Source organism: Pongo abelii, chromosome 1, assembly GCF_028885655.2.
Source record: "Pongo abelii isolate AG06213 chromosome 1, NHGRI_mPonAbe1-v2.0_pri, whole genome shotgun sequence".
Lineage (NCBI taxonomy): Eukaryota > Metazoa > Chordata > Mammalia > Primates > Hominidae > Pongo > Pongo abelii.
Genome location: NC_071985.2, coordinates 70866967 through 70890488, shown reverse-complemented (window position 1 = coordinate 70890488; position 23522 = coordinate 70866967). Strand labels below are relative to the sequence as shown.

At 41.8% G+C, this 23522-nt stretch overlaps 1 protein-coding gene across 4 annotated transcripts in view; it reads left to right on the top strand.

Moving 5' to 3' along the window:
• FAM20B (FAM20B glycosaminoglycan xylosylkinase) overlaps window positions 1-23522 on the top strand; it is a 48819-nt gene extending 25297 nt beyond the window's left edge. For all 4 annotated transcript variants that reach the window (XM_009240522.3, XM_024232297.2, XM_024232304.3 and 1 more), the window contains exons 4-8: window positions 1510-1619; window positions 10904-11075; window positions 11284-11475; window positions 13771-13830; window positions 18901-23522. In XM_009240522.3, the coding sequence (XP_009238797.3) occupies window positions 1510-1619; window positions 10904-11075; window positions 11284-11475; window positions 13771-13830; window positions 18901-19132 (766 nt within the window). In that variant the 3' untranslated portion in view covers window positions 19133-23522. The remainder of the gene's footprint in view (window positions 1-1509; window positions 1620-10903; window positions 11076-11283; window positions 11476-13770; window positions 13831-18900) is intronic.

Below are 23522 nucleotides of genomic sequence, written 5' to 3'. Positions count from 1 at the left end.
ATTACTGGCAAAGTTTATCTTTTCACAGCAGGACACCTATTTGTTAACTTAGAGTATTTGTGTACTTTTGATGTTAACTAACTATAATGTTTCAGTTTGTGACTTGTGCTTTGGGAGTCTTGTATTTAAAAGTCCTTCCCTACCTCAAAGTCTGAAAGATGTTCTCTTGCCAGTCCCCCTGTCACTTTTGTTAAGTGCCACTGTAGCCAGCCTCAAGTACCGCAGTAACATTGCCCCTCAATGCTAAACTGGCTGCTGTTCTTGGGCTTGGCAATTTTCAATGGGGAGAAAAAATACTTCCCAATCTAGGCTGCGTTTGTAGTCCTAGGTACCAGGGAGGCTGAGGTGAGAGGATCACTTGAGTCCAGAAGTTCCAGGCTGCAGGGAGCTATGATCATGCCACTGCACTCCGGCCTGGTCAACAGAGTGAGACTCAAAAACCAGCCAACCAACCAACCAAACAAACAAAACACACAAAAAACCCTTCCCAACCTTTTCCATTTGTGGATCCTGATACTTTTCTGCTTTGGGTTGCTGTTTCTTCATTACAGTCAGATTTAACCACCTTCCCTTGCCTCAGGGGGTATCTCTGGATTTCTATGTTATTTTGACAAATCTGTTGATCTTGCCTTTGTGGCTTTTCTAAGACTGGGTTTAGGACAGAATCAGCAGTCCTAAACAATACCCATTTGTAAAGGCTTTCTAATGACTGGGGAAAAGGTTCATGATACAATGATGAGTAAAAAGCAAGATATAAAACTGCATACAATATAATCTCAATTGTATGTATATACGTAAGTGTGAGCGTGTGTTTATGTACCCACACTTAAAGGGAAAGCATGCTTATATGCCAGAATGTCAGCACCTGTAATTATTTCTGGGTTGTGGAATCATAGGTGATTATAAATTTTCTGTGTGTTCCAAATTCTGTCCCTCCAACTTTTGTTCAGTTGGTGTATATTTTTTAGCCAGGAAATTTCATTTTTAAAAAATAAATTATTGTTTTCAACCTTTTAGATTATTAGAGATATCTTCAAATGTCTCTATATTTAATTTGCTCTGTGGGCTTAGCCTTTTAGATCAGTCTGCTTTTTTTTTTTTTAACCAACGTGCTGTTTTATTTAAAGATTTGAACCCATATATGAGTTTGGGTCCCATTTTTTTTCTAATACTTTCCTAAAATCTATCTTTAATTTTTATTATGAAAAAATTTCTAACATACAAAAGTAGAAAGAATAGTATAATAAGCCCATATACCCACTCTGTAGATTTAAAAAGTGTTCACATTTTATCAGATTTGTCTTATTCTTTTTGCTGAAATGTATATTAAAATAAATTATACACACCTTGACATTAAATTCCTAAATATATGTACCTCTAAAAAATTAGGTTTAGCTACTAGCTAAAACCCTTTACACATTTGACATGATGAACTGTAATTTTTAAAACTGTTACTTAAAAAACATCCCCTAAGATTTTTCTCTTCTGTTCTTCAATCTTCCAAACCAGGATTCTGGGTTTCCGCCGAGCCCCCTTGGTAGTTGGCAGATTTGTTAATCTTCGGACAGAGATCAAACCTGTTGCCACAGAGCAGCTGTTGAGCACCTTCCTAACTGTAGGTAAGAAGATTGTAGAGGACATTTACATAGGGGAATGATTAATAAGTTAAAATGGGGCATTGTTGAGCAAGCTGGCTCATGACCTTTAGGAATTGAAGAACTCAGGGGAATACAAAAGCAAATCAGACAACCAGCTCTCAGGTTATTTGGGAAAATGAATCTAAAGGAGATGGCAGGAAATTGAAATTTTCCTGTATACTCTGTGTTGTCTGTGACATAGGGAGTGAGGTCATTTAGTGATGGTGAAAGCAGGGGATTATTTCCTTCTGCTTTCTCTTACAGCTATTAGTAAGTCTCAAACTCAGAATTCGGCCTAAATTGGTTATTGTTTGTACATCATTGGCTCAGTTGTTTTTACATATATAATATGTTTTCTCAGGAACTGTCTCCCATCTCCTTAGAATTGAGGAAATCTTAAGGCAACTCTTTAGGAGGCTCAGAAATAATTTTGTGAGGTTGTATTTGGACCTGGAAGATCAACAGGCCTACTCCTTCTGCAAGGGTTAACCTATAACTCATTGTGCCTAGAACTGGCTATGTTGCCCCTGGCCTCTGTTTTCCATTATCTTAACTCTGAGGTAAGAGATCTGAGCTAAAATTCTCACTCCTGTTCTTGTGAGCAAGATGAGAATGGGAAGAATTCAAAAGTGCGGTGGTTTCTTGTTTCCACCTCTTCACCTTGACTCTTTTTCAGTGATACAGTGCTCTGCATTAGGGCATGACTGTTGAAACAGACATTGCAAGATGAACTTCACCTTGCTTTTTTTTTGCTAGAGTGAGTGGATTTACATTTAAAATGAGGAAAAACTGAATATTTAAAGGACTTATGACAGATTCATCATTCAGAATTTCCACTTATAAGGCTTGGGCTGTACTTTTCTTATAGATAACCAAAAGCATACAATGTTTGATATTGTATCAGATATTTGTTTCAGATATTTTCTAATCACCTTTGGTTGTTCAGTTTTATGCTCAGCAAACATGAATTCCTGGTGGGTGCTGGGATTGAGGGAAAGAGTCCAAGAAGAATAAGCCAGGGTACCTGCTCTTCAAAGGCTCACAGACGGTTAACTCACACATTGTATGAAGTATGGGTAAGGGAAAAGCAGAGGGTTTGTAGAGGAGGTTATTAACACTTGAACTGAGTATTGAAGAACCAGTATGAGTTACCAAGGCAGCAAAGAGGAAAGGGCATTGGCAAAATAATGGGAATATTAATGAGAACAAGGGCATAAAGACTGGAAAGTAATAGGCAGGTAGAGGGATTTGGCTGGAGGTGAAGTTTTTAATAATCATCTGATCTTAGCATAACCTTGTTGTTATTGTTGTGTTTTTAGACTTTATTGTTTTTAGAGCAGCTTTAGGTTCACAGCAAAACTGAGAGGAAGGTACAGAGATTTCCCAAATAACCCCTGCCCCTCACATGCATAGTTTCCCCCATTATCAACATCCCACATCACGGTGGTACAGTTGTTACAATTGATGAGTCCACATTGACACATCATAATCACCCAGAGTCCATAGTTTACATTCCCATTCACTCTTGGTGTTGCACATTCTGTGGGTTTGGACAAATATATAATGACATATATACATCATTGTAGTATCACACAGAGTATTTTCACTGATCTAAAAATCCTCTATGTTCCACCTATTCATCATTCTCCACCCCTCTCTCCAGTCCCCTTGCAACCACTGATCTTTTTACTGTCTGCATAGTTTTGCCTTTTCCAGAATGTTACATAGTTGAATCACAGTATATAGCTTTTTCAGAGTGGTTTCTTTCACTTAATAATATACATTTAAGGTTCCTCCATGTCTTTTCATGGCTTGGTTTATCATTTCTTGTTATTGCTGACTAATGTTCCATTGTCTGATGTACCACAGTTTATCCATTTAGCTATTGAATGGCATCTTGGTTGCTTCCATGTTTGGGCAGTTGTGAATAAAGCTGCCATAAACATCTGTGTATAGCTTTTTCTATTGACGTAAGTTTTCAGCTCTTTTGGGTAAATACCAAGGAGTGTGATTTCTGGATCATATAGTAAGAGTACATTTAGTAAGAAACTGCCAAATTGTCTTCCAAAGTGGCTGTACCATTTTGCATTCCCACCAGCAAAGAGTGAGAGTTCTTGTTGCTCCTCATCTTTGGCAGCATTTGATGTCATATTTTGGATTTTGACTATTCTATTCTAGTAGGTGTATCTCATTGTATTAGTTTGCATCTCCCTGATGACATAATGTAGAGCATCTTTTCATATGTTTATCTGTCATCTGTATATCTTTGTTGAGGTGTCTGTTAAGGTCTTTGGCTCATATTTAAGTTAGGTTGGTTGTTTTCTTACTGTCAAGTTTTAGGAGTTCTTGGTATGGTATGGCTAAAAGTCCTTTGTTAGATGTGTCTTTTGAAAATATTTTCTCCAGCTGGACATAGTGGCTCATGCCTGTAATCCCAGCACTTTGGGAGGCCGAGGTGGGCAGATCACTTGAGGTCAGGAGTTTGAGACCAGCCTGGCTAATATGGTGAAACCCTGTCTCTACTAAAAACACAAAAATTAGCTGGGCATGGTGGCACACACCTGTAATCGCAGCTACTTGGGAGACTGAGGCAGGAGAGTTGCTAGAACCCAGGAGACAGAGATTGCAGTAAGCTGAGATCACGCCACTGTAACTCCAGCCTGGTCGACAGAGCGAAACTCCGTCTCAAAAAAAAGAAAATATTTTCTTCAAATGTATAACTTATTTCATTCTCTTGATGCAATTTTTAAAATGTATTATTAAGTCAGTTGGCATATAATACAAGAATAACTAAAATCTGTGTAGCTCCAGCAACCTACCCAAGTATGTTCACACTGTTACTTTATCTGATCCTTTTGACAATAGCGTGCAATAAGTAGGTGAGGTGTTACCCACATTTTATACCTGAGAGTGGAGGCTTAGAAGTGTCTAATGACTTTCCCAAAGTCACAAAACTACTAATTTTTAGCCAGGATCCAAACTCAGATTTTAAGACTCTAAAATCTTTCATTAGCTTATAGTCTTTATTTATTCAGTACAACTTTATTCCACTTCTGTTTGACAGGTGCTGAGCTAGGTGCTGAATATGCAAAACCGAATGACCTTCCTATCTTCAAGGATCTTTGTCTAATGGGGGAGCCAGACATGTACAAAGGGCCTATGAACTGTGGTGGTGGGGGTGGGGGTGGGGGTTGGGGTGGGGGTGGGAATAGGGAGGTGCCCTAGAAGTTATGGCCAGGATGACAGTTAATTCATGAAGATGATATTTTAACCAAGTCTTAAAGGGAAAATAGCAGTCCTTTAGGTAGATACAGTGGGAAAGAATATTTTAGGTTTGTATTTAACATTTTTTGTGCTATAGATACCTTTGGCAGTCTGGAGAAGCTTACGGATCCTTTCTAAAAATAAAGGTTTTAAATACATACATAAATTAAAATACATAGACTTATAAATGGACCCAATAATATTGAAGTTTAATTTCAGTATCAAAAATTTTAAAAAGCAAATTTAGATACAGTAATATGTGCTTTGTTATTTAACACATTAAATAAGATCTATCAGATTAGTCACTACTGTGATTTCAAACTATGATTATAAATAGTATTTTGAGATTATCTGCAACAATGCTAGTATGATATGAAAAATCTGTGATTTCTTGTAGAGACAGTCACATGTAATACAAATATGACGGTTTGCTCCCTGCCATCATAATAGAAGGAAATACTAATTTTTAGTAGAGGTTAGTGAAAATAAAGGTGTAATTTTGTTCCCATCCAGCTTACAGACCCTATGAGTTGACCCTGTTCCAGGTAGAGGACAGAGCCTGGACAAGGGTGATGAGCAATGAGAGAAGAGCAACAAGCTCAGGAGACTGTGCTATTTAGCTGAAGGAAAGGATGTGTGGGGGCTGGCCAGTGAGGAAGACAGCTGATCAGGACAGTGTCACTGAAGGGCCTGTGTACCATGCTTAGGAGTAGAGACTTTCTCTTTAGGCACTAGAAAGCCATTAAAAGAGTTTGAATATGGAAAAATCAGATTTGAATTTCAAGAGCGAATTGTGGCAGCATTGTCAACGGTGCATTGGGAAGGGGAGAATCAAGAGCTGAGAGCACTCTGGGAGTGTCGTGAATTCATATGTAATAAGAACTAAAACAGAGACAGGGAATAGATTTAAGAGCTATTCAAGAGTTGGAATGGAAAGAATTTGGTGAACATTTGGGCTGGGAGAGCAATTGAGAGAGAAGAAAAAATTAAGAATGACTCCTAGGTTTCTGGATTGGATGACAAGTGATTAGTGGAGCTGTTAACTATTTTAGGAATGTAGGGAGAAGAGCATATTTAGGGAGGTGGAGCAGAGAAAGATAATGAATTTAATTTTGGATATTTTGTTTCCTTGACAGGAACATCCAGGAGTAAGTGTAGACTAATCATTTAGGAGCTAAAGCCTACAGTTTAGGAGAAAAGGCTTGGCTGAAGCCATAGATTTTATTGTCACAGTTGGTAGTTCACCCAAGGAGAGCATGGAGACTGAGGTGATCAGAAAACCAGTTTTAAAAGTTTGGCAATCCAGGAAATAGAGGTTCAGAGCCTCAGTTCATGGCACTGAAACGGGGATATTGAACTCTGGAAAGATAGATTGAACCATGTTATTAAAATAAGTAGCTGGCATCAATTGGTGTCTGACAATATGTCAGGCACTGTGCTAAGCATTGCCATGGATTGCCTCATTCACTCTTCACAACTCAGTGATGGAGGAGGTACTATTGTTGTCTCCATTTTACAGAAGTTGCTTAGAGAGACTAAATTACATGCCCAGAGTCTTGCAATCTCATCATTAAACTAGTCTAAATGTTAACCCCAGGAACCTGACCTCAGACCCCACATTCTCCCTTCTAGTTATGAAGATTCTTATTTACCAAACTCAAGAGTTTGGATTTTATCCTATAGGAAACAGGTTTCCTATACCAGGCAGTATTTTGTTTGTTTTAGGGCTTTACATTTTTATTTGAATCAGTAATGGATTCACACAATTCAAAATTCAGGGAAATTCAGGCTGGGTGCGGTGGCTGACACCTGTAACCCCAGCACTTTGGGAGGCTGAGGCAGGAGGATCACATGAGGCCAGGAGTTTGAGACCAGCCTGGCCAATATGATGAAATTTCGTCTCTACTAAAAATATAAAAATTAGCCAGGTGTGGTGGTGCACGTCTGTAATCCCAGCTACTTGGGAGGCTGAGGCAGGAAAATCACTTGAACCTGGGAAGCGGAGGTTGCAGTGAGCCGAGATCATGCCACTGCACTCCAGCCTCGGAGACAGAGCAAGATTATGTTTCAAAAAAAAAAAAAAAATTCTGTGAAATTCAATGAAAAATTTTCTCGTCTGTCCAGTTCCTTCCCCTTTCTCCAAGTGGCAACCTTTAACTAGTAATTTCCTTATGTCTTTTTGTATGAAATATATATATATATTTTTATTTATCTCTACCATTTTATACAACATATGGCACACTTTGCATACTTCTGCATCTTACTCTTTTTGCTTAATAGATCCTAGAAATCTGTATCACATAGAAAGAGCTTCATTGTTTTGTTGTTTTACACTGCAAAGTGTTCCATTATTTGGGTCTACCATAATTCATATAACCAGAATTTTATTGGACTTAAATGTTGTTCCAATATTTTGTTTTTATAACCAGTGTTGCCCAGAATTACCTTGTATATATGTCAGGGGTCCCCAACCCCTGGGCTGCGGAACAGTACCATTCTGTGGCGTGGTAGGAACTGGGTTGCACGGCATGAGGTGAGGGGTGAGCGAGCATTACCGCCTCAGCACCAGCTCCTTGTCAGATCAGTGGCAGTGTTATATTCTCATAGGAGCACAAGCCCTATTGTGAACTGCACATGTGAAGGATCTAGGCTGCACGTTCCTTATGAAAATCTAATACCTGATGATCTGACATGGAGCAGTTTCATCCTGAAACCATTCCCACCCAGTCCCCAACCCCTGTCTGTGGAAAATTGTCTTCCACAAAACCAGTCCCCGGTGCCAAAATGGTTGGGGACCACCCATATATTATTTCACACATGAGCAAGTATTTCTAGAAATGGGAGTGCTAGGTCAAAAGGCACATGCATTTTAAGTTTTGATAGGTGTGGCCACATTATCCTATATAGATGTTTAACCAGTTTATATTCCCATAGAAATATATGAGAGTGACTTTTGCTCCTAGCTTCACCAACAATATGTTATTAAACTTTTGGTTTTGTGTATTTCATATGAAGCATCTTTTTGTTTGAGAGCTATTTGTATTTTCTGTTAACTGTCTTTGCATATCCTTTGCTCATTTTCTGCTGTGTCATTGGTCTTACTGATGTATAGGAGTTCATCCCTAGGGCAGATAGTCTTTTGTGACATGAGATGTAAATACTTTCTTGAATTTTTTTTTTTTTTTTTTTTTTTTTGAGATGAAGTTTTGCTCTGTCACCCAGGCTGGAGTGCAGTGGCGCAATCTCGGCTTACTGCAACCTTTGCCTCTCAGGTTCCAGTGATCCTCTCGCCTCAGCCTTCCGAGTATTTGGAATTACAGGTGCACACCACTACTCCCAGCTAATTTTGTATTTTTAGTAGAGACAGGGTTTTGCCATGTCGGCAAGGCTGGTCTCAAACTCCTGACCTCAAGTGATCAGGAGTTCACTTATTATGATAGTTGCCAAATGGTGATTTTTTTTTTTTTAAATGCTCTCTCTCAGCAGTATCACCAAATGATGATTTTTGTATTTTTATTTTTTTTAGACAGAGTCTCACTCTGTCACCCAGGCTGGAGTGCAATGGCACGATCATGGCCCACTGCAGCCTAACCTCCTGGTCTCAAGCAATCCTCCTACCTCAGCCTCCTGAGTAGCTTGGACTACAGACATGAGTCACCATGCCTGGCTAATGTTTTTACTTTTATTTCTATAGAGACAAGGTTTCATTGTGTTTGTCCAGGCTGGTCTCAAATTCCTGGGCTCAAGTGATCCTTCTCCCTTGGCCTCCCAAAGTGCTGGGATTACAGATGTGAGCCACAGTTCCTGGCCATCCAATGATGATTTTTTTCATTCTATCATTGCTTCTAGACCTATTAGTTGTCATTCTGTTGAAGGGTAGAACTTCCCCGCCTCCACACATTCATGTGCTTATTTATATCACCATGAACTCACTATGAGCTACAATTTATGACCATTATAATTATTTGGATGCTTAAACTGTTCCACATTTGGCCACAAACTAGTTCCTGTGTCATTTTGGAATGGTCCTATCATTCTTCAAGCACTTTCTTGCAACTGGCGTAACACTGTGGTCCAGGATCATTAAAAGGAACCCTAGTTCCTTTATTTTTTAAGATGGAGTTTTGCTCTGTCACCCAGGCTGGAGTGCAGTGGCGCAATCTCGGCTTACTGCAACCTTTGCCTCTCAGGTTCCAGCGATCCTCCTGCCTCAGCCTTCCAAGTAGTTGGAATTACAGGTGCACACCACTACTCCTTAGTTCCTTTTAATGTGGTACTAAAATGGTATTTAGGAACTACCCTGTGGGCGCTAGGTGTGCTCATTACTTCCTGGGTGTCATTGTTTCCATGTTCTCTTGAAGGACAGAGGCGGGAAATATATGTATATGTGCACGTACATACATACAAGATACATCTGTATCTTTTTCTGTATCTGTGTGTATTAAACCATCAATGCAGGCGTGGCGCAGTGGCTCACGCCTGTAATCCCAGCACTCTGGGAGGCTGAGGTGGGTGGATCATGAGGTCAGGAGTTCCAAGACCAGCCTGTCCAATATGGTGAAACCCCATCTCTAATAAAAATACAAAAACTAGCTGGCATGGTGGTGGGCGCCTGTAGTCCAGCTACTTGGGAGGCTGAGGCAGGAGAATTGCTTGAACCCGGGAGGCAGAGGTTTCAGTGAGCCAAGATCACGCCACTGCATTCTAGCCTGGGCAACAGAGCGAGACTCCATCTCAAAAAAAGAAAAAAAACAAAACAAAAAAAACACTCATCAATTCAAACTAGTATTTCCAATTCTAATTCACCACTGCAGGATTTATCCTGGCTTTCTCTTTTTCTGTATGTTTAACTCTCTTCTCCACTGGTGAGAAGCCTGGTTACTGTTACACTCAGTCTGTCTACTTATTTGCTCAACTTCCCCCCTTCCTCTATACCTTCCCCTCTATGTAACCAAACTCTTGGCCACACTTGGACTAGTACATGACCTCTTTTGCCCTCCCCTGGGCACTCCGGCCAAGATCTCAGCCCTAATGAAGAAGAGGAGGATGTTACTTTCCTTTAATTAAAGTGAGTTCAGGCCGGGCGCGGTAGCTCACACTTGTAATCCCAGCACTGGGAGGCTGAGGTGGGCGGATCACCTGAGGTCAGGAGTTTGAGACCAGCCTGGCCAAATGGTGAAACCCTGTCTCTACTACAAATACAAAAATTAGCCAAGCATAGTGGCATGCACCTGTAATCCTAGCTACTCAGGAGGCTGAGACGGGAGAATTGCTTGAACCTGGGAGGCGGAGGTTGCAGTGAGCCAAGATCTTGCCACTGCACTCTAGCCTGGGTGACAGAGCAAGACTCAGTCTCAAAAAAAAAATAAAATAGTGAGTTTAGAGGCCAGACATGGTGGCTCATGCCTATAATCCCAGCATTTTGAGAGGCTGAGGTGGGAAGATCACTTGAGTCCAGGAGTTTGAGCCCACCCAGGCCAACATGGCGAAACCCCATCTCTACCAGAAAAATACAAAAATTAGCTGGGCATGGAGGCATATACCTATAGTTCCAGCTACTCAGGAGGCTGAGATGGAAGGATGGCTTGAGCCCGAGGCAGAGGTTGCAGTGAGCTGAGATCACGCCACTGCACTTCAGCTCTGATGACAAAGCCAGACCCTGTCTCAAAACAACAACAACAAAAACAAAACAAACAAAAAGTGAATTTGAAGGACACTGGTGATGGTAGTTGACACCAGAGAGTGAGACTGGGTAGAAAGGACACAGGAGGCAAGGGCAACTTACTTTTGGATGTGTATCCTTTTGTACTTTTTGAATTTTTTTTACACCATGTGCTTTTTTATTACCTATACAGGAAAATAAATGTTTGAAATATAGTAAACTCAGGGTCTTTGTTTTCACCATGCTTATTTACTAAGCTACTCTGTTCTACATTATTTGGGAGAGAATTTGGAGTCTTCGTTATTTCCTTAAGTGTATTTGGCTCCTTTCTGTCCTGTAGGAAACAATACTTGTTTTTATGGGAAGTGCTATTACTGCCGAGAAACAGAACCAGCTTGTGCTGATGGAGACACAATGGAGGGATCTGTCACACTTTGGCTTCCAGATGTGTGGCCTCTGCAGAAGCACCGTCACCCATGGGGCAGGACTTACCGAGAAGGCAAATTGGCCAGGTAAATGCTCCTATGAGCCATTACTTAATTCTCCCCTGTGCCTAGCCAGGTGCCAACTCTGTAAAGGAGCCAGCAGTTCTGTCCAAGAGTGAAAAGAACTGTGGAGTCAGGGGCAAACCCGGTAGGTAGGAACTCTGTCTTCTCTTTGTGTGTAACAGTGCCAGGTACAGTGTTGTCACTCAGTGCTGGTGATGCTGCTTGTCTCCAGGTGGGAGTATGATGAGAGCTACTGTGATGCTGTGAAGAAAACGTCCCCTTATGACTCTGGCCCGCGCCTCTTGGACATCATTGACACAGCTGTGTTTGATTACCTGATTGGCAATGCTGACCGCCATCACTATGAGAGCTTTCAAGATGATGAAGGCGCTAGTATGCTCATCCTTCTTGATAATGCCAAAAGGTGAGACCAGCAGGACTGTCCTTGTCAGGGAGGGGTTTCTGTGTATGAAAGAAGGGCATTTTCCAGAGCATCCTGGAGAACATCCAGAATGCAATTGATAGGCAACATCCTTCTTTTTTCCACTTGGAGTCTTTGCTATTGGTACCTGTCCTTTTCTCCACTCTCAGGGATCTCAGTACTTCAAAAAATGGAAAAGTGGTTCTTCCAAGGAGTCTAAGACTCTATGAGCCTCTTCTCAGACAACTGGAAACCAGGGTCATTCATTTGTTACTACCTACATCATTCTTTCTTGGCTATGATATTTGGTGTTTAGAAGCTTAAGAATACAGATGTAATAGAGTGTAGAATTTGTCATTAAATTTATTCTATCCAAAGTTTCCTGCAATTAAAAAATTAATTTATTTGATAGGATGTTTTGCTATTTTTATGTTAGTCTAGGTCCCTACTTTTGCTGTCATGGGAAGAATAGCTGTTGCCTAGTGTGGATTTTATATATAACAACAAGTTACTTTTATCTTGAATAAGAAAAGTTTATTCATTTTGAATAAATAGAATGTCCTTATTTTTTTAGGCCTGAGCTATTTGGAGAGCACATTGTATTTCCATTTCGTATTCTGCATTCTCTGTGGTGGCCAGTTTAGTGCCACACTTTTTTTTTTTTTAAGTTTTTTTGAGACGGGGTTTTGCTCTGTTGCCCAGGCTGAAGTACAGTGGCACAATCTCAGCTCACTGCAACTTCTGCCTCCTGGGTTCAAGCGATTCTCCAGCCTCAGCCTCCTGAGTAGCTGGGACTACAGGCACCCGCTAATTTTGTATTTTTAGTAGAGACAGGGTTTCACCATGTTGGCCAGGCTGGTCTTGAACTCCTGACCTCAAGTGCTCCGCTCGCCTCGACCTCTCAAAGTGCTGGGATTACAGGTGTAGTGCCACACTTTTAGTTGCATTTAATAAATATTTACTAAATAGAATGCTTCCTTGGAGTACAGAATTTTCCAGGCCCTAGGTCACTACTGTTAACATTGGTTGTTGGAAATAAGTTAAGACATGGCTCCTCAGCAAAGAGTGCTTGGGCAGCATTTGCTAATGATGCCACCATCTTATACTGAACACCAGGCGCCTCATGCTTCGTGAAAGATGGTGATGGCCACAGAAAATGAAAAACCAGCAAACACTGCCTCTCCCTCTACCCCATTACAGCAAAGCACATAGCACTCATCCTGTGATACACATGATACTTGATATTTGGTGTATATCAAAATAGTTGCTTTGTCCACTCAGGCTGCTATAACAAAATCCCTTAGACTGGGTAATTCATAAGCATCAGAAATGCATTGCTTACAGTTTCGGAGGCTGAGAACTCTAAGATGAAGGTGCCAGCAGATTCAGTGTCTGGTGAGGGCCTATTCCTCAGATGGTGCCTTCTATGTGTCCTCATATGGCAGAAGAGGTAAACACGCTCCCTCTGGCCTCATTTATAAGGGCACTAATCCCGTTCATGTGGGCTCTTCCCTCATGACTTAATCATCTCCCAAAGGCCCTACCTCTTAATACTGTTGGACTGTTATACCAGGGATTACGAATTTGAGGGGACACAAACATTCAGACCATAGCAGTTGCCTTTGCCTTGAATTACTGGAGGACCTACACTGTACGAAGGGCTACCAGCTATTAAGGTGAGCCTGTGGAAAGAGTGAAAGGTTGACAGTTTTCCAGAATCAGTTCTCCTTTTCTAACTCTGAATTGCTGCTAAGGTAATTTTTGCATCTGCTGTGAATCAGTTTCCTCAGCCTGTGTGAACAGTTTTTCCAATTTGAATCTGTACGTATACTTACTTGTAGGGAATAGGATATTGCTAATTTGGGAGTAGAACAAGTGTGACTTCTTTTTACAAGTAATGGTCATCTGCTTGTTTGTGGGAATCTAATATAAATGGCCTTTATTTCTCTCTGGTCCTTAAAACCTTTGCAGGCTTAGGGGTCTTCAAGTTCTCCCTTTGGTCTGTGAACTCCGCACTGTGTTTACCGTAGTTATGCTCCAGCACCTTGTAATATCTTGGCAGGAAAATGTCCCTTGTAAATGAGTATATTTGTTGTCAGATATTTTAGTACAGGCTGTTAGGGATCCTGTGTCTAATTGGTCATGCCCTGCTTGTTTTCAATTTAAGTGATTGGAGCTGCTGGAGTGTGAAATTATCTAGGATCACATTTGAGTTTCATATAGAATTTGCTATTGCTTTGATGCTAAGAAGAGAACAGTACTTCCACCTAATTCACTAAGTTTTAATTTAATTTTCAGCTTTGGGAACCCCTCGCTGGATGAAAGAAGCATTCTTGCCCCTCTGTATCAGTGTTGCATGTAAGTTATGCACAGCAAATACATGTGCCTGCATTGCCTTCTTTTCCAGGCTCAGGTAACAGTACATCCATTTTCTTGGCCCTCAAACTTTCTGATACCTGAGCAGTGCTTTTCATACTTTTCCAACCTAGAACCTCTGGACATCCTGAAATGGGATATCAGGGAAAGGTGAAGGCAGATAACCCAAAGCTCAGAATTCATCTCAAATTTTGTATGAATAGAAGATTGTATTCAGTAATACATGTTTGGTTTAATAGCAGAATATAATCACCCACACTCCCCACCCCACTGCCAAAAAAAAAAAAAAAAAGGAGTAAAATCTGTATGCCTGGTTACCTTGTGGTTTCAAGTCCTCTCACTCACCCATCACATACCACCTGGGGTTTACATATTTCAGTTTGAAATTGTCTAAACCAAAAGTAACTTTTTCCATAAATAATAATGTATTTTGGCCAGGCACAGTGGCTCACTCCTGTAATCCCAGCAATTTGGGAGGCCAAGGTGGGTGGATCACCTGAGGTCAGGAGCTCAAGACCAGCCTGGCCAACATGGCGAAACCCCGTCTCTATTAATAATACAAAAATGAGATGGGTATGGTGGCAGGCACCAGTATTCCAGCTACTTAGGAGGTTGAGACAGGAGAATTGCTTGAACCTGGGAGGCGGAGGTTGCAGTGAGCTGAGATTGTGCCATTGCACTCCAGTCTGGGCGACAGAGTGAGACTCTGTCTCAAAAAAAATAAATAAATAAATAATAATTGGTTTTTTTTAAAAAAAGCTCTAGAGAACAGAGAAATTGAAAAATGAGTCAAGAAAATGAGATAAAGTCTAAGCTCTAAGAAGCTTCTTTTCATCATTCCTGAAATAATTTTATTTTACTATTTTATTTTTTATTTTATTTTTTTTTTGAGACAGAGTCTGCGTCTGTCACGCAGGTAGGAGTGCAGTGGTGCGATCTCAGCTCACCGCAATCTCTGCCTCTCGGGTTTAAGCAATTCTTGTGCCTCAGCCTCCCGAGTAGCTGGGACTACAGGCGCCTGCCACCAAACCCAGCTAATTTTTATATTTGCAGTAGAGACGGGTTTCACTATGTTGGCCAGGCTGGTGTCGAACTACTGACTTCAAGTGATCCGCCTGCCTCAGCCTCCCAAAGTGCTAGGATCACAGGCATGAGCCACCGTGCCCGACCATCCTGGTGTAATTTTAGAGCATGCACATCAAGAATTAGCTGGGATTCACCTTGCTTGGCTACACAGAAAAACAAGTTCAAGAGCACCATTTAATACTGGTCAGCTCCCAGCAACATCATATCACATAAGACTGCCCTAGCAACTGGTCTCTTTATCTTCTTTCTTTTTTTAAATGACAACAAAATTCTGTAGAAAGTAACAGTTTACCCAGGCAGTCCATTGTCTTTATTAATGATGGGAAGCAGTGATATATACAATGAAGAATTGTGTGTTTGTCTTTGAAGATGTTTTTGTGGAGTAGTTTTATCAGTCTGGTTCAATCAGGAGATAGCAAAGACACAGTGTGTTAAACAGAGGTGTTTAATATAAAGAATTTTTTTTTTTTTGGAGACGGAGTCTTGCTCTGTTACCCAGGCTAGAGTACAGTGGCGCGATCTCGGCTCACTTGCAGCCTCCACCTCCTGTGTTCAAGCGATTCTCCTGCGTCAGCCTCCCAAGTAGTTGGGATTACAGGCGCCCGTCACCGCATCTGGCTAATTTTTGTATTTTTAGTAGAGACGGGGTTTCACCATGTTGGCCAGGCTGGTCTAGAACTCCTGACCTTGTGATCTGCCTGCCTAAGCCTCCCAAAGTGCTGGCATTACAGGCGTGAGCCACTGCGCCCGACCCAATATAAAGAATTATTAAATTCCAATCACAGGAGTGACTATAAAAGAAAACTAGGGCTGAGGGAGAGTACCCAAGGAAGGACAAACTTGGAAGGGGATCCCCTCCTAATGACTGGAGTTTGGACTTCAGTGGAGAAGGTTTAGCTCAGCCCACCAGACAGCAGAGAAGTTTGCTAGTTTGCAGGTGCTGAGCAAGCCAGAAGCAACTCTCCAGAGTGCAGGCGGGGTGTACATTCAAGTCACAGCTGGTGTCATGACATGCAAAAGGAGAGAGAGAATCCAGTAGAAACCTTCTGTGCTGCAAGTGAGGCACACATGTGGGCCTTCAGAGGGAATTGGGGCCAGGGTGAGCAGATGGCCTTCAAAGCTCTGGTTTCCATGTTGAGAGGGCCTCAGGAGAGTTATCCCCAGGCCAAGCTAAGGCTTCAGGTCACCAAGAACGCACACCTTCTGGGAATGTGGCTAGACAGGGCTTCAGTGGATGACCTCTCTGCCTCCCCAACACCACCATTGACCCACAGAAGCATTCGCAGAGCCGCTTCCCCCTGCGGTGTCTCCCTAGCGCCCTCTAGTGAGAAAGCTTTAGGGGAAAGATGCTTAAAGGAATCCCGTCCGTTGTGGCAGAGCACATTTTGTTTTTGTTTTGTTTTGTTTTGTTTTGTTTTGTTTTGTTTTTCGAGATGGAGTCTCGCTCTGTCACCCAGGCTGGAGTGCAGTGGTACGATCTCGGCTCACTGCAACCGCCGTCTCCCGGGTTCAGGCGATTCTCCTGCCTCAGCCTTCTGAGTAGCTGGGATTACAGGCGCCCACCACCACGCCCAGCTAATTTTTTGTATTTTTAGTAGAGATGGGGTTTCAACATGTTGGTGGGGCTGATCTCGAACTCCTGACCTCAGGTGATCCACCCGCCTTGGCCTCCCAAAGTGCTGGGATTACAGGCGTGAGCCACTGTGCCTGGCCAGCAGAGCATATTTTGAAGAGTAAATTTGGAGCTGAGAGGAAGTAACATAATAACTTAGTCTCACAGAGGAAGCTCTGATGCTCTGGGCATTTGTAATATATTTAAGAATAAAAAATAACTGTACTCTGTCTGTGCCTGTTTGTCCCTTCCATGCATGCTTTATGCAACAGTCTTCCTTACCTTTTAAATTGCTGCACAACAGGCTGCCTTTTACAGAATCAGACATTTCTGCATACCTAGTAATTCCTCCTTTACCCACAGAGAGCTAAGAACTTTTCTTCTCAGATTTTAAATAAAAGATATGCTATAGTTGGTGTCTTAGTTCGTTCTGTGCTGCTGTAACAGGATACCACAGACTGGGTAATTTATTTTATTTTATTTTATCTTATTTTGAGATGGAGTCTCGCTCTGTTGCCCAGGCTGGAGTGCAGTGGCGCGATATCGGCTCACTGCAACCTCCACCTCCCAGGTTCAAGTGATTCTCGTGTCTCAGCCTCCCAAGTAGCTTGGATTACAGGCATGTATCACCATGCCTGGGTAATTTTTGTATTTTTGGTAGAGATGGGGTTTCACCATGTTGCCTAGGCTGGTCTCGAACTCCTGACCTCAAGTGATCCGCCCCCTTGGGCCTCCCAGAGTGCTGGGATTACAGGCATGAGCCACCATACCTGGCCAGACTGTGTAATTTATAATGAACAGAAATTTATTGGTTCACAGTTCTGGAGGCTAGAACGTTAAATATCAAGGTGCCAGCGTCTGACAGGGGACTTATTGCTGCGTCATCATGTCACATGGCAGAAGGCAAAAGGGCAAAGAGAGAGGGCAACAAGGGGCTGAACTCGCCCTTTTTTTTTTTTTTTTTTTTTTTTGAGATGGAGTCTTGCTCTTTTGCCCAGGCTGGAGTGCAGTGGCGCAATCTCGGCTCACTGCTCACTGCAACCTCCACCTCCCGGGTTCAAGTGATTCACGTGCCTCAGCCTCCCAAGTAGCTGGGATTACAGGCATGTGCCACCACACCCAGCTAATTTTTGTATTTTTAGTAGAGACGGGGTTTTACCATGTTGGCCAGCCTGGTCTTGAACTCCCAACCTGAGGGCTCACCTCGGCCTCCCAAAGTGTTGGGATTACAGGCGTGAGCCACCGCTCCTGGCCTTGAACTTGCCTTTTAATAACAGCATTAGTTCCACCCATGAGGGCAGAGCACTCATGGCCTAATGACCTCTTAAAAGACTCTACCTTGATACTGTTACAATGGCAATTTCAACATGTATTTTGGAGGGGACAGACATTCAAATGGTAGCAGTTGGTGAAATAAGGCAGATAGGTATCCTTAAAATAATTTTTTCCGCCGGGCGCGGTGGCTTACGCCTGTAATCCCAGCACTTTGGGAGGCCGAGGCGGGCGGATCATGAGGTCAGGAGATTGAAACCATCCTGGCTAACACGGTGAAACCCCGTTTCTACTAAAAAATACAAAAAAATTAGCCGGGCATGGTGGCGGGTGCCTGTAGTCCCAGCTACTCGGGAGGCTGAGGCAGGAGAATGGCGTGAACCCGGGAGGCAGAGCTTGCAGTGAGCCGAGATCATGCCACTGCACTCCAGCCTGGGTGACAGAGCAAGACTCCGTCTCAAAAAAAAAAAAAAATAATAATAATAATAATTTTTTCCTAGTAGAAATTGTTTTAGACTTCAGAAACACATGAGGAAGATGGAAGTTTATAGTACCCATTAACGTCTAAGGATTAACGTCTAAGGATCCTCTTGTTAACACTGTAGTGTACTTCATTCCAATCCATGTACGTGTATTTTGTTTTCCTACAGATTTGAAGTGAAACAGGTTTTTCCTCCAACCTTTTCCTCCCACCCAGCATCATATCATAGGCATTTTCCCATTCCACTAAATTTTCAAAATTGTTTTTAACAGCTGCGTGGTATTCCTTTCAATGGATGAACCATAATTTAACTATTTCCCAACCGTTGGACATTCAGATTGTTTAACATTTTTCCTGTTATAAACAGCACTGCAGTGAACATGGTGTGTGAATCTCTGTATATGTCTCTGATTAGTTACACAGAAACAATATCAAAACATGGTAATATGGCTTACTCGTTATGTAGGGGTGATTCTAAAGAAAAATTATTTAGTTAAAGGATTTTACCTAATTATTTTTTTACTTTTGTCTGCCTAGCAGGCTTTCAACCCGTTTGATAATGAGAGGTTTATGTACCTTGTTCTGTAACTTTTTCTCCCAGCATTCGGGTGTCTACCTGGAACAGACTGAACTACCTAAAGAATGGTGTGCTAAAGTCTGCCTTAAAATCCGCCATGGCCCATGACCCCATCTCCCCAGTGCTCTCTGATCCTCATCTGGACGCCGTGGACCAGCGGCTCCTGAGTGTCCTGGCCACCGTGAAGCAGTGCACCGACCAGTTTGGGATGGACACAGTACTGGTGGAAGACAGGATGCCTCTCTCACACTTGTAATTCTCGACACGAAATAAGTGAAACTTCTTTTTACAAAGATAGAGAAACAGCACAATCAATTCCAAATGGTATGAGATGGATTGGAAGTGGCCAGCAGCAAGTTCTGGTGATGGGACAGGGTGGCCTTGGATGTCTTTGGTATTTTCTGTAGTGGAAACTAAAGCAAAGACCACAAGTTTCAGAGCGTGGAGACATTCCTGCTGAATCGCCTTCTCACCTCCTCGGCAATTGCCTATTCTAGCATTGCGCATCATAGTTGGTCAGTCTTAATTCCCATGCCAAAGGACAAACAGAGGTGTGACATTTGGATAGATGAATACTGGGATTGGCTCTGGAGCGTGTGTTTTGAGTTGAACCTTGCAGTCCTTTCTCCACGCCCGTGGATTTTGTGGAAACACTTTGCAATCTCTTTGTCTTTTTTTTACCAGAACTAGTTACATCGGAATGCTTACTGTCCTACAGAGTGGCAGCAAATAAAACCTTGCATTCTATCAAGCCAAAATAGCACACTCTGTTGGAGGAGATACATGTTTAAGATAGAATTGGAGGGAAGGACAAAAACAGAAAGATGTTTGGGCTTTTAAGCCATTGAGTAGTATTGTTTTGATGATCTTAGAGGAGAGAAGAAGAGAGAGAGACCCACTGGTAGAACCAGAATCAGGGAGATGACTGAACTATTGAAAAACAGGTTCCCTTGTATTTAGGATCTTAAGGTGTGTAAAAAGCAAACATGACTTTGCACCTAAGTAAATTCTGCATTCTCATAGTTGTGTCCCAATTAACCAAAAAGTTGTCTCTAGAGAAAATACTATTACAATCTAAGCATGATTCTCTGTGGAGACTAATTTTTTCCCCTTTTGCCAAAAGCAGTCCTTCCCAAATTAACAAAGCAAACTGAAATAATACCTTGAATAACAGGTTGCCTGTGGTCTCTGTCATCCTCATTTCTCTTCTGAAATGAATTTCCACCTCTGCCTTTAAGGCATTTTGTCACTGAAGCTGCTGTTCCCAAGAGATGGGCAACCTTTTTGTCCCTTTCTCATAAGAAAGGGACACTCCTGCAGGTGAGAGTGTATACCTTACTGGTGGCTGGACTTATCTTGTGATTTGGGGCCATGGAAGACTGGAAAGAAAGATTTTAAGCTTTCTTTTTTCTTTTTTCTTCTTTTTTTGAGACCAAGTCTCACTCTCTTGCCTAGGCTGGAGTGCAGTGGCACGATCTTGCCTCACTGCAACCTCCGCCTCCCGGGTTCAAGCGATTCTCTTGCCTCAGCCTCCAGAGTAGCTGGGGTTACAGGCGCCTGCCATCGTGCCCAGCTAATTTTTATATTTTTAGTAGAGACAGGGTTTTGGGTTTCACCATGTTGGCCAGGTTGATCTCGAACTCCTGACCTCAGGTGATCCACCTGCCTCAGCCTCCCAAAGTGCTGGGATTACAGGCATGAGCCACCGTGCCTGGCCAAGATTTTAAGCCTTCTGAGCCTTGAAATTGAGGAGGTTAAAAGGAAGAGCCTTAAGATTTTGATTTATGTCAAATCCTAATTCTGTCATTCAGTCTTGTTTGGAGTTTTGAACCCATGATGTTGTATTATGCTTCTTTCTCCTCTTAGCACTCTCAAATTTCAGGTTTGTAAAACACAGTTTTCGTTTTGTGTTCTGGCAAAGTGATCTCGACATGAAAGTAGTTGCAGTAAAACACAGGGCAAAGGAAGACAGGCCTGATGTGCCCACTCACCTGTGGACTCAGAGCTGTGTGCTTTGCTCCTGCATCTTGTTGAGGTGCTGTTCCAGCTTTGCATTTCTGTCAAGCAGAGGCGAATATATAAACAGTGTGGTTGAATACATTTAATGCCAGCCATTGGAAACTAGTTTTAGGCAACCACTCTCACAAACAGCTTTAGAATTTATGCCCAGTTTTCTTGTATTGAAAGATAACTGAGTAACCTGTAACTATTTTTAAATGGCATGAAATTAGGAAACTTTTGTACATTTTATATACATTTTGAGATGAATAGAACAATGGGCTGAGTTATAAAAAGGGTGTATTGAATTTAAGAAGACAAACACAAAACACAGAATTCGTGTTAACCAAAGGAGGCATTGATTTCATTTTAAGGCTACTCACTGTTGTGTGTCCAGGGAAATTCACAGCTCAGTATGAGAATACCTTGGTTAGTGCTCACCCACAAGCTTCCAGGAGCCAGCTGGGAGGAGACAACAGGAAGAGATGTCAGCTCTGCTCTCCCTGTAAATGTTAGTTGAACTAAGTTATGGATTTGTGGTCTTTCAAATACATGATGCCTTTAGTATGCCACCCTGAAATGAATAAGAAGTCTTCTGAAACTGGGAACTTCATAACATTGAAGGCAGAAGATTCTCCTAAGGAAAAAAGCAGGCAGGAAAGAAAATGTCTCATCCTTTCTTGAAAGCATTTGCAGAAAATATATCATTTCATTTTATTCCCATCTGTTTTCAAACTCGTGATCCTAAAAGGCATTCTGATCATAAATTTAGAATTTTCATCCATAAAATGTAGAACTCTAATCCATAAAGTTAGAATTGAGCTAATAGAGTGGTATGACATGGCACTGAAAATATAAATTTTTGTTTTAAGTCAGGATTGGAGTAAGCTGGAAAAGTATATTTAGGCAAATCTTGGAGAAAACCAACCATAAACTTACAGCTCTAAAATTCAGAAAGCCCTAAAATTTCAAACACTGTTTGAAAGAAGAGGTGGGGGCCGGGCGCCGTGGCTCGTGCCTGTCATCCCAGCACTTTGGGAGGCTGAGGCGGGCAGATCACCTGAGGCCAGGAGTTCGAGACCAGCCTGGCTGGCCAGCATGGTGAGACCGTCTCTACTAAAAATGCAAAAATTAACAGGGCACGGTGGCGTGCGCATGTAGTCCCAGCTACTCGGGAGGCTGAGGCAGGAGAATCACTTGAACCCAGGAGGCGAAGGTTGCAGTGAGCTGAGATTGTGCTACTGCACTCCAGCCTGGGAGACAGAGCAAGACTCTGTCTTAAAAAAAAAAAAAGGAGGTGAATTTTTTTTTAAGTTTTGTAACACTGTCCTACTTTATTTATTAGAATCTAAGGCTGTTACAATCAAGTTGTTGCAGGGTTTGGATCAGCTGTAAGTTAGGTATGCCTACCAAACATCCAAAGGTAGATGTGGAGACATTTTAATACTACAAAACTAGGAAAATCAGAACTCATGGCCATTTCCTGCCCTCCTCCCACTTGTTAAAACATGTTTATTCTAAAGTTTGAATGGATAAATTTGAGTATAAAGGTTTTGTTATAAAACTATTCTTTAGTGTGAGGCTGCATTGTGGGTTTGGGGGAAGTGTAAATAATTTTCTGTGTAAAACAAATTCATAGGATCTGATTTGCTCAGAGTATTATTCAAGAATGTATTAATAAGGCATTGCCCCCTGTTTGCACTCAGGGTTAATATGTCAAATGAAATTTAAGAAGGAAATGGAAGAATTCAGGTACACTAATTGTATATTATTTTGGGAAAGATGAGTCCTATACGTGGCAATTTTTCAATGTCACCCGAAGCCAGCATTGTCTTCCAAAGAAATTGATCTTTTTTTTAAAAAAAAAGAAAATGCTTTTGCCTTCCCTTCCCTTCCCATCCACCATATTTCTTCAGCCTTTCTTCTCGATCACCCGTGTATTCTTTGACCAGTAAATGACCACACCTCAATGATGGTAAAACAGCATCATCGGTAAGCTATCTTATATGCCTCATCCTGTGAGTTTGAGCTTCAGGAAACATGAGTAAAAGTATATGTAATGTATATAGTCGTATATGTATTCTAGCAAGAAAAACATATTTATTTTGACAAAGGGGAACACTGACTTTCTGAAGGATTTGCAGCTAGTGAAAGGTTCTCAGTCTCTGAGAGTGGACCCTAATTAACATAAAGACCATTCATCAGCAAATACCTACTGAGCAACTCTAGTGTGCCAGCACAGGCCAGACATACTAGTGAGCCAGGCACATCTGGCCTCGGGAAACTCATTCTACAGGGGAAGGCCAGTTTTTTTTCCCTTCAATTCCTCAAGTCTGGGTGGTGACGAGGTAGGGGCTAGGTACTGGACTACCACAGGTTTTTAGGAACTAAGGTGTTTCTCATAAACACAAAATGTTGGGTGAAACTGGGAACAACTTACTCAGAAGCTAATTTATTTGCTTAAATGGAAAGTGTGGGTGCCACTACCCTCTCTTTTGATCTGCCAAGGATTTCCTCTCAGAGCTGTTGCACAGACAGAGATTGTACTTGGTAAGATACCAAACAAGACAGATATGGATCTAAATTTCTAATGTGTTCTATGGGTTTCAATTCTGAAAAAAGAAAATGAATAAAGATTTTAATAAATA